This window comes from Typopeltis vanoorti, chromosome 4 (genome assembly GCF_054136105.1).
Source record: "Typopeltis vanoorti isolate ZY-2024b chromosome 4, IOZ_Tvanoo_1.0, whole genome shotgun sequence".
Lineage (NCBI taxonomy): Eukaryota > Metazoa > Arthropoda > Arachnida > Uropygi > Thelyphonidae > Typopeltis > Typopeltis vanoorti.
In genome coordinates this window covers 171,390,537-171,402,187 of record NC_143552.1, presented here as the reverse complement: position 1 = coordinate 171,402,187, position 11,651 = coordinate 171,390,537, and the positions used below count along the sequence as shown (strand labels likewise).

At 38.5% G+C, this 11,651-nt stretch overlaps 1 protein-coding gene across 1 annotated transcript in view; it reads left to right on the top strand.

Annotated features, from left to right (window-relative positions):
- Window positions 1-3,448: 3,448 nt before the first annotated feature.
- The window catches only part of LOC150107843 (protein phosphatase PP2A 55 kDa regulatory subunit-like), a 282,326-nt gene continuing 274,123 nt past the window's right edge, over window positions 3,449-11,651 (top strand). Inside the window, exon 1 of the mRNA XM_090391589.1 lies at window positions 3,449-3,539. Coding sequence (XP_090247715.1) covers window positions 3,524-3,539 — 16 coding nt within the window. The 5' untranslated portion in view covers window positions 3,449-3,523. The remainder of the gene's footprint in view (window positions 3,540-11,651) is intronic.

Sequence of the window (11,651 nt, the reverse complement as noted above, 5' to 3'; positions counted from 1 at the left end):
AATGAGGTGACATCAAAACTCACCATTAAGTCTGAACTATTTAAGGTGCGGTTTTCTAAAATACTTTTTAGGTGGGTAGAATTTTTAACAAAAGCGGGAGAATTGTTTGTGCAAGTGGCTAGTAGTTTGGTTAATGTTTAGCTAATTTATATGTGGGACATGAATGGGTTTGAGTTTGTTGATTGTTTCTTTTGGCCAGGCCAGTGACTTTGTTCAGTAACTTGCACACCTTATTCTTTTGCGAGTTGATGGGATCTTGAAAGTTTATTTTTCACTTGGTTAAAGTAGAATAAATTTAGTTTAATCCTTTATCCAAGTGTGAGCAAACAAAGTTTGCACCTGAAAGTATCTTCAGCACTAGGGTAAGGTGGTACAACACCAGGGCCATTGAGGTCTCTTCAGTGGAAGCCAGGCCTGGCTCCCACTGAAGAGACCTCAATAAAGGTCGAAACTAGTCTGGGTTGTGGCCCTTCCCTTAATGCATAACATTAGACATATCTGCAAGGAGATGTGTTTTGCATTATGGGAGATACTGAGATAGGAGTGTTGGTAGCTTGCTCCACCTTTGCAAGGCGTTGCTCTGGTGTTGTACCACCTTACCCCAGTCCTGAAGATACTTTCAGGCGCAAACTTTGTTTGCTCACACTTGGATAAAGGATTAAACTAAATTTATTATGATGGGATCTTGATCCATAATTTGATATGTTGACCAGTCTTGCAGAAGTGTGTGCATTTTGCTTTCATATTCTGTTGTATCCATTACTGCAGTTGTATTTCCTTTGTCTGATTTGGTTATTGTAATGTGGTTATTATTGCTTAGCTCTTTTAGAGCCATTATTTCTTTATTTGGGATATTATTTTTGGGAGGTTTAGAATGGATTAGGATATTGGGCACATCTAACCTAATATTATTGGCTATTGCTAGAGGCTGATCGTATGTTCCACGTTCAATAGAAGCCGTTATTTTGGTTTTTGGAACTTCTTTAGGAGTAACAGCAAAATTGTGTCCACAACTTAATGCACTCATGGCTTCTTTAGTTAAGGTTAATTAACGATGATAAGTTCACAACGACAACATCTTGGTGTGATTGCAGCCACTGCGTACCACTGCGTTGCTGGAGGAATTGAAATTTCTTCTAGTGCCAGTTTTTAACTTTAGCGAATTCTTTATTGGCTGTAGAGTCAGAGATTCTCTGCAGGATATCCATTGCTCTGGGTTCAAAATGTTAGATAGTATATCACGTAATGCACTGATGGATGAATTTATTTTTGAAAGTTCTCGGCGAGTAGCATATATCTGTTCCCGTAATAGTGCTAAACTCATTTGTTTATAAATATGTTGGGCTTTGGCCGAGTGAAACTTGTTCTTAATTTTTATACAATTTGTTATCAGATTGGTATCTCGGCACCTTTTTAAGAAGGCTAACCTGTTCAGTTGCCGCGCCAATTTTACTTTCCACTTACCGTATTGTCATGCCTTGCGTATGATATTATCTCCATGAAGAATATTTAAATGCATGGATAGGCTTATGTGTTCATCACACATGTTGAATAGGATTTAAACGGTACTGATACAAACACAGATTGATAAGAAAATAACTATATTATTAATAATAATAATAATCCTATTCAACTTGGATAAAGAATTAAACCTAGAATATAATTGTTTTTGGGGAATCTCTAATTTATAGTCTAAGTGCAAAAACTGTCTATATTTATTCTTAACACTCCTGGCATTTGAATATAGAAACATCAATGAACTGTCTGTGTTTCTCTACCTATTATTATTCCTATTTGACTCCATTTAACTCTTCTAATAGCATACGTTCCCTCATTTTCTCACGTCTGTTTAAACAAGAGGCCACCCCTGCTTTCATCCATTCTGAGAAATCTAGTTTTCCTGCAGTAATACAGGAAAACTAGATGCTTGCGTTCTTTACTCATTCAAAATGCAGTCTTCATAGCTCTTGCAATCAAAACTCTTATATCTACTTTCATTACTGATGCCCTTCATCTCTGCATTATTGCATCTAGGTGTAATTGCATGATGATACTTACTATCATCCCTTTCACATTCTTCTGCCATACAGGCTCAAGCATTACTGTCAAGTCTCTCGCTACCTGATAATGCTGCCTGTCAGGTCATTTGTATTTACCATCAATTATCTCATCCAGTCTTTAATTGGACTATGACAATTAATTGAGGCACACCTTGATTGCCATAGTCAGTTTTGAGTACTCCTCAAAAAAATTCTGTTTTGTACTCCATGAATCATCGAATCTGTATGACAAACAGAGAGTAAGACAAGAAAGACTGAGCGATGCAGGTGAGCAAGAAATTATTGCAGCAGTGAGAAGTGTGATGTATTCGTTTCTTGCTCACCTGCATTGCTCAGTCTTTCTTGTCTTATTCTCTGTCTCTCTGTTTGTCTCTGTCCCTCTCTCTCTCTCCCTCTCTCCCCTTCAACTTCAGCTTACATACTCCTATTATCTCTCCATCCCTAGCTGAACTATCTTGCCTTCCTCTCAATCCCTGTTGTCCCCTGTTTCTCCTATTCTCTCAACCATTATTTCCATAACTCTCACTCACTTTTTCTTTTGTTCCTTTCATATCAGTTAGCCTTTCCAATCTCCTAATGTTCCATTTCTCCCAGTGTCTCTCTCTCCCTCCAAGCAATTTTCTCTCACTTATCTTTCACCCATACACTTGTCACCATCCTCTAAATCTACTGTGATCTTTGATGCAATACCCATTTCTTCACGATGATCATTTTTCTCATCTTCGATCATGCTCATCCTTGAACTTATACCTGGTTAAAGAACCAGGTGTAAGTTCTTTAACTAGGTCAACCTTTATCAAAGATTAACCACTGTCAAACTTTGATCATAGTAACTAATTACATTCAGAGCTTTAATTTCAGTTTTAAATTTAGATCATATATACTGGCCTCATACTCTTAGTTGCTTTGGTTGTAAATGGTTTCTCTTGTCTTCCTTTGTTCTCTGATTAAATCTCTTCCACATTTATCTTTTTTTGAATCCCACTCACCAAAGGATTTTTTTTTGTTGTTGTCGTCGTAAACCTATAATAGTATATTCATACCAGGAGTTTGCTCATTTTTTCTCCCCTATTCTCATTAATTACATCTATGTAGATCAGTTTACATATACTAAATATATATATATACCTATTTAGTGAATTACTTTTGAAGTCTTCAGAACCAGTTATATACCCAAAGTAAAGGTTTTATATGCTACTTTTAAGAAATACTTTGTAGTTTGAGGAATTATTTTGTATATAATGCTTCGTGTTTTGCACATATATATATATATATATCTGTATTTAAATTCATTTTCTTACATGTGTTTGTTTTATATGTAGTCTGAACTGGCACAAATAAGAGGTGAATATGATATGTATGGCATATTTCAAAGCCACACACTAGAATTTAACTGCTTGAATAGTCTTGAGATATCACCAAAAATAAATAGAATCAAGTGGTTGGAGAGAAGGACACCCTGTATGTTAACTGCAAATGGTAATATAATTTTTTAAACTAATTCTTGAATATATGCATATTTAACGTTTTTATTATTATTATTATTATTATTATTATTATTCAGGCCTCCAAGGAGTCAAAAGACTCATCGAGGGAGGTCCTTCCTAAGACATAAAGTCTGTCAAGACTCATCTAGGGGAGGTCCCCCCCTGAGAAACACAAAGTCTATCATACCACTCTTTAAACTCACTGACCGTTCTCGCTCCCACCACTCCATCAGGCAATGCATTCCACGGCTCAACCACCCTTCACACAAAGAAACCACTCCTTACCCTCTTGCTCACAGTTTCCTTTCGTAACTTCCAGGGATGGCCTCTTGTCATCACTCCTTCCCGCTGTTCAACCAAGCGAAAGAACTTCCCAGTGTCAACCCTGTAACCACCTCTCAACAGTTTAAAAGTCTCAATCATATCACCTCTCCTTCTCCTATCCACCAAACTCTGCAGTCCACATTCTCTCAGCCGATCCTCATAACTATCCTTGTACAGTCCCGAAACCATCTTTGTCATCCGTCTTTGTATCCTTTCCACAGTTAATTTATCCCCTTCAAATCCTGGGGACCAAATCTGAGAACAATAGTCCAAGTGTGGTCTGATCAGAGACTTATACAACGGAATGATAACCCTCTTATCTCTGCAGGTCAGTGTCCTTCTCATAATAGCAGCAATCCTCTGTGTTACCTTCACTACCTTTGCAATATGTCCCCTAAACTTCAGGTTTCTATCAATCATCAACCCCAGATCTCTTGTCTCCCCAACTTCCTCCAGTATAACTCCTCCCATTGAGTATGCAGCATCCCATCGATGTTTCCCAAACCTCAAGACCTTACATTTTGCTGCATTAAACTGAAATCCCCATTCATTTGCCCATCTATCTAGCTTATTCAAATCCTCTTGCAGGGCTACCACATCTACACTATTACTAATAATCCTTCCCAGCTTCGCATCATCCACAAACAACTGAATATCCCCTTGCAATGTCATTGATATAAAGGTTAAACAATATAGGTCCTAGTACTGAGCCCTGTGGGACCCCCACTTGTAACCTTCTGTCTCCTTGAAACTGCTCCACCATACACAACTCTCTGATACCTATCAGACAGCCAATCCTGAATCCAATTGACCAATTTGACATCCAGACCCATGTGTTGCAACTTAAATATCAGCTTATCATGTGGCACCCTGTCAAATGCCTTTGCTAAGTCTAATAAAATTGCGCTATATGCCTTTCCCTCATCTAATGTTCTTTTAACTTTATTATAAAAGGCTAGCATATTGCTAAAACAAGAGCGCCCTTTCACAAATCCATGTTGACTCTCACAGATAACATTACCCTCATCTGCCCAGTGCTGTATACGGTCCCTCACTACTTTCTCCAAGATCTTAACTACTACTGATGACACACAGACTGGTCTATAATTAGACACTTCCAGTCTGTTACCACCCTTATGCAATGGCACTAGCTTACCTTCCTTCCATTCCCTGGGCACCTTTGCCAAAGCCAGACTTTCATTGAAAAGCCATGTTAAAGGCATTGTCAGCTCCCTGGCACATTCTCTGAAAACTAGTCGTAAAATTCCACCAGTCCCAAAGCTTTACTGACATCCAGAGTACTCAGTATCTTAAACACACTCTCCTCCTGTACCTCCAGACCTCGAACCAGTCCTATCCCTCTAGCATTAAAACTGACTCCTCTAGGATGAAATACTCCAATAAAGTGTTCATTGAACAATTCCACTATGTCCTCTGCATCAGTCACTCTATTCCCATTTTTATCCCACAATATCATTCTTCCACAGTCATTTCTCCTCCTACTGGCCACATAGCTAAAAAAATTCCCTAGGATTTTCTTTGGATCTTAGGGCCAATCTCCTCTCATATTCCAGTTTTGCTTTCCTTACCACACTAGTCACTCTTCTGGCCTGTCTTATATTCCTCATGCATCTCTTCACCTGTCTCCTTATATCTCTTCCATAGCCTCTTTTTCGCATGCAATTCCTGTTTAATATTGTTTGTCATCCACTTTACTCCAAATTGCGTCCTCTTCTTCACTCGTGGTATACAACTTACCATTGCTGATAACAAATATTCTTTCACAATTTCCCTCGCACTAGTGATATCCCAGCCTTCCAATTCCTGCCTTATAATTCCACATAAGTTCCCGTCTCTTTGATACTCCTGCATGTCTATTCATTTTCCAAGTCAACACCATATGGTCACTCTCTCCAACTGGTGGGAGAGACATCAACTCAGTTATTATCAACTCTTCTGATGCTATAACCAAATCCAAAACTTTTGAACCTCTTGTTCCCTCTGTTACATGTTGCCTAAGACATTTGTCCCTCAACAATTCTAGAAATTCCAATCCTCTTTGCTACATGCATCTTCCTCTCTCCAATTTATACTACTGAAGTTAAAATCTCCCATAACAATCATTCTTCTTGCACTTGCCAAACTTAGCTGTCTAAACATCTCCTGGTCCCCATCCTCTGTGCTCCTGGTTCTGTAGCAACACCCTACTAAATATCCTGTCTTGCCTACCTCTACCTCACACCATATGCTCTCAAAATCATTTGTCTCACTTCCTTCCAAATTCTCCACTCTAAGAGGACATAGGTCATCACTTATCATAAGCAGTACCCCACCACCACGCTTTCCCCTCCTATCCTGACGAAAAATGCTATACCCAGCGACTTCTATTCCTGTTGTTATATCCCCTTCTGTCAACCACGTCTCAGTGATCGCAATAATTTTTGGCCAGGCTGATGCTATCTGCACCACCAAAACCTCTCCCTTATTCCGGATACTCCTGGCATTAGTATAAAGCATATAAATGCCATTGTTTCTATACCCAGCATTATCCCTTCTAGACTCCACTGGGCTCAGTGTTACTTGACATTGTCTCCTTTCTCCCAAGTATCCATTCCCACAAGAGGCCACCCTATCATCCTCCCTGGGACACACTGACTCGTTCAGAACAGCAATCTCTCCAGATGCCTACGTCCTTCCTCATTCAAATGTAAACGGTCTCTCGCATACAATTCCTCTCTTTCCTCAAATGCACTCCAAGCATCCACATATACCAGTCCTCTCTTGTCACACATTCTCGCTATTATGCCATTCAATATCACCGCTCTTCTGCTCAGCTCATCATTATCATACCTAGGCAACACGCACACTATTTTTCCTCTCTCTGTCTTCTTCCATACAGTCTCAAGCAAAAATCTCATAGCTCTCGCTGCCCGACTTACATTACCACTCAAGTCATTCGTTCCTACCATCACAATCATCTCATCCACCCTTTCACCTCTCTTAACTGCCATAGCCACCCTTTCTATTGTTCCTCCTGGCAAACATTCCTCACGTATCCTATCTTGAACACCACGGATCATTGTCGCCATACATTATACCTCTTACCATTCCCTCGCTCCTATTGTTTCCATTCTCTCCTCTTCTTTCATTCCCATACCTCTCTTCTACTGTTTCCATTCTCTCCTCTTCTAGCAATCCCATACATCTCTCTCATTCCCTCTCTCCTACTGTTTCTATTTTCTCCACTTCTAGCACTTCCATATCCCTCTCTCATTCTGTCTCTCCTACTACTGTTTCCATCCTCTCGTCTTCTAGCATTCCTATACCTCTCTCTCATTCCGTCTCTCCTAATGTTTCCATCCTCTCGTCTGCTAGCATTCCCATACCTCTCTCTCATTCCCTCTCTTCTACTGTTTCCATTCTCTCCTCTTCTAGCACCCCCATACCTCTAACTCATACTCCCTAAATTCTCTCTCTCTCTCCTACTCTGATTTGCCTTGCATTTATCTCTTAAGTAAGATGAATATTTGTAATAAGCATAAAAAGAGGTAAACAGAACCAGCTTTTGAAGTAATATATCAGTTGCCTTTTAGTATCCCATAATCTAAATCCTTTTGGATATTATCTGGCAGGAGAAAGAGGCCAACTGGATGAAATATGTAATTATTATTGAGGGATTTCAACTATGGGGATACAAATTGGGAGGATGAATGGTCACAGGCAGGGAAGGAAGTGTAATTTATACAGCTACTGAGAGATAGTTACCTGAAGCAGTCTGTAATGGATGGACACAAGGTTGCAGAGTGCTGAATCTGATCCTATATCAAGAAAACTTAACACTGACCAGTATAGTTATATTGCCTCTGCTTGGAGAAAGAGATCACGTAGTGTTGACCTTGGAGGTTGCCAGATATGCAGAATTTTCTGTTTAGAAGGAATCAATGTGGAATTACAAACCAGGTGATTATGTAAAGCAGAGGAGTTAGCTTTAGCCAGTGCGATAGCATAAGAAATTGGAGGGGAGAGATGTTGGTGGTGCATGGGAGGTGGTCAAGGGGTGCTTAAAGAAAGCAGTATTAGAATATATGTCCACAGTCAGAAGAATAAATCATCTAGTAGTTAGATGGATGAATATATCATTAAGCAAAAAGTTGGAGACTAAGAAAAGTTGTGGAGAGAATATAAAGAAGGTAATCAGCATGCCTATGAGCAGTATGGGGGCACAGGCAGGAAAGGTGACCTGTATGATAAGAAAGGCCAAGCTAATTATGAGAGAAAGCTAGCTGATAAGGTGAACAGAAATTCTAAAGAGTTCTTTCAGTTTGTGACAAGTGAAAAGAGGAATAACTATGAAAGGTTGCCTTTAAAAATTGCTGATGGTGAGGAGATAACAACCACATCAAATAGTTGAATTACTCAGTGATCATTTTTCAGGGGTGTACAATGCCAGATGTGATATTGACTAATGGTAGAATAGAGGTTGAAGAAATGGAGGTGCTGAAAATATTGCAGAACCTTATTGTGAACACAGCCTTGGGATTAGATAGCATATTGGCCTGTGTAAAAGGAGAATGTGCAAGGGAATTATCATTTCCTCTTACTAAGCTGTTTAATTTAAGCATCAGTACTAGGAAGGTGCCAATGCAGAAAGAACGAAAAATAGTCCTGCTGCATAGAGGAGGTTCTAAGACAGCAATTGCAAATTATAGGACAATCAGTATCTCAGGAGTGGTGGTTAAGGTGGAGAAATTAGTGAAATGTAGGATTTAGCACTGGGTGGATAGGAATATGATACTCTATAAGGAACAGCATGGTTTTGTGAAGTTGGTCATCCCTTGTTAATTCGCTTACTTTTTTATGATAGTGATAATGCAGTTGGATAAAGGAAATAGCTATTCAATGATATTGCCAGGCTAATGGGCAAATATCAAAAAGTGGTTTATGGATGAGTTAAGTCCAGGAAAAGGCAAGTGACCAGTGATGTATCAGTGGCATCTGTACTTGGTCCTCTGTTATTTATGTATATAAATGATATAGGCAGTGATTTGACAGGAAATATTCAGTTGTTTGCTGAAGATGCTAAACTGGGAAGAGCAATGGTAATGATTTAAATGATTTAAATTTAATTTATTTAAATAGATTAGCAGTATGGGCAGAGGTAAATGGCCACCAGTTTAATATGGCCAGATGTAAGGTGATCACTTTATGAAGAGATTGATGGAACCAAGCTGCAGTAAACTGATGAGGCCAGGGACTTGGGGAGGATTGCAGACAAGGAGTTGAAGTTCAGAGGACATATTGTGAAGATATCCAAAACAGCACATCAGATTACATGGTTTTTGAAGAGCACACTAAAAAGAGAGGGGGATAGAGAGGTTATTGTTCCCCTATATAAGGCTTTAAAGAAAGGAGAGGTGATTGACAAAGTTGGTGACAGGCCTGTGGTATGCTTCCCCTATCAGAATAGACTGGTGATCTGTGGACTTCACAACTTAGCTGATAGACAAAAATGAGGGGACATTATGGAAGTATTTGAGGTATTAAAGGGTATTTGCAGAAACACAAAGAGATTAGCAGGATTGAGGAGAGAAAAAAAAAACAGGGAGGTTTGAGGTGAAAATTGAGATCATATGAATAAACGAGACAATTCTTTACAGTGATTGTTTGACCACATTAGTACTTAATGAAAGCATGAAATCTTGTTTCTCTAGTGCAAAAATTAATAATATTAGTGATACTATCAGGATGCAGAATAATAAGATGAAAGCATTTCTTGTTTGGCACTAATCACCTGAGAGGTGGGAAGTATTCTTTCAAAGTGAAAGAGAAGTGTAAGAAGGTGAAGAATGTAAGACACACATGATGATAGTGAAAAACTGAGGAGAGCATTGATAGCAAATGAATCAATATGCAAGTTGTTCAGAAGGAATGGCTCAGGGTGCTTAAATTTGTTGTCTGAGTTTGATAGACAAGAGGATTTATATAATGCTGATGGACTGCACTTAAATGGATTTGAGTTAGGTGTCTGGAGAGCTTTGTTCACTGAGAGAGTGTAAGTGCAAAGTCAGAAAAACTAAAGCAATTAGGATGGATTCAGGTAAGCATGTGTGCAGGCACTCATGAAGTGAAGAAGTCCAAGAATCACTATAAAATGCAGAATCTAATCACTAGAGCAACAATATCAAATGGGATGGTCAACTCAGAATGTAAAGACAGTTGAGGATGCAGAGTAGATTCTGCGGTTTATATATATTAAAGCCATAAATATCAGAATCAAGAGTTGAGCAGTTTTTAGCATTGGTTAGTGCAACTTCACCAACAGAAGTTATAGCCTTTAGTGAGATGTAGCAAATGATATAGTTATACAGGGATAGAATGAGAAAAGTTTAGTTTTTCAGGGAGGATGGATGAAGGTGTACTTCTAATAGCAGATGAATTGCAGCCAGAAAAGAATAGGTGGGAGGATGGCAGTTGTTTTGAGGCAGTGTGATGTGATGTAAGAGGGAGGCCAATAAGACAAAATGTATGGCTTGTTGCTGCTATAGGTCAGGGGCTTCCAGGGATGATGTAAAGAACATGCATCAGCAAATGATTAGAATGATTGTAGGTGGGTATATATATATATATATATATATATATATATATATATATATGAGAGATAATACTTGAGGCAGCATGTGATGAATGGGATTCAAGGTGTGATAGTATTGGATCTGGTCAAAGAATTAGAAGAGCTATTCATAACCAGGGTGGACACGTTGCCTCTAATTAGAGGGAGTAATCACGTGGTTTTGACTTGGAAGGGTGTAAAACATAAATAATATTTTGTCAAGAAAGATTATATCTGGAACTACAAGACAAGTAATTATGACAAGCTTAGGAGAATGCTTGAAGCTGTGACACATAAAGACACGAAATGGATGGATGTTAGTAGTAGTGTATGGGAGTTAGTTTAGGGGCATCTGGAGAAAGCATATCACATTGTATATCCAAAGCTAGGGGTTACTCAGGTAGGAGTTAGGTGGATAAGTAGTACAGGTAGTTCTCACTTTACGAATTCCTGCTTTACAAATTTTTTGGATCAGAATTTTTATTTTAAATTGTGCACAGCGAAAGCGATTAAGGGTGTGTGTGTGAGGAATTATGCAACATGTAATGACGTAATGATCAGTTAGAACGAACCTCAGTCATTCACGTGCCTTGATGATGCGAGTGTGTTATTCATAATTTTCTTTAATTGTACCTGATTTTTTATTTTGTTTTCTTTTAAATATAGCTCTTTCACTTTTTCAACAATGTGTCAAAAAGAAGCAACAATGCAAAACCAGAAAATGAGCAAAAGAAACAAAGAAAAGCAATTATGTTAGAAAAAAAATATGAAATTATTGTGACATTTAAAACACATTATCTCAAAGAGAATTTTGAAATGTTAATAGAAGACTCAACTGATCAAGATGGAAAGTTTTCTGTCAGAGTTTTGGAAGAGATTCAACATTTTAGACGCAATTCGGGTAATGCAGAGTGCCTGGCATAAAGTTTCCGAAAAAAAACTATGAAAGGAGTATGGCATGAACTTTGTCTTCAGTTGAATGATAATTTTGAAGGCTTTGAAGACACAATAAAGATGATGAATACTGAAACTCAAGTGATCTTAGGTATGGCTAATCGGTTGCAAGTGGAAGTTTCGGAAGGGTGATGTTAATGAATTGCTTCAATCTCACACTAAGGAACTATCACCCAATGAGCTCTTTGAATAAGAGGAACAAGAAAGAAACAAAGA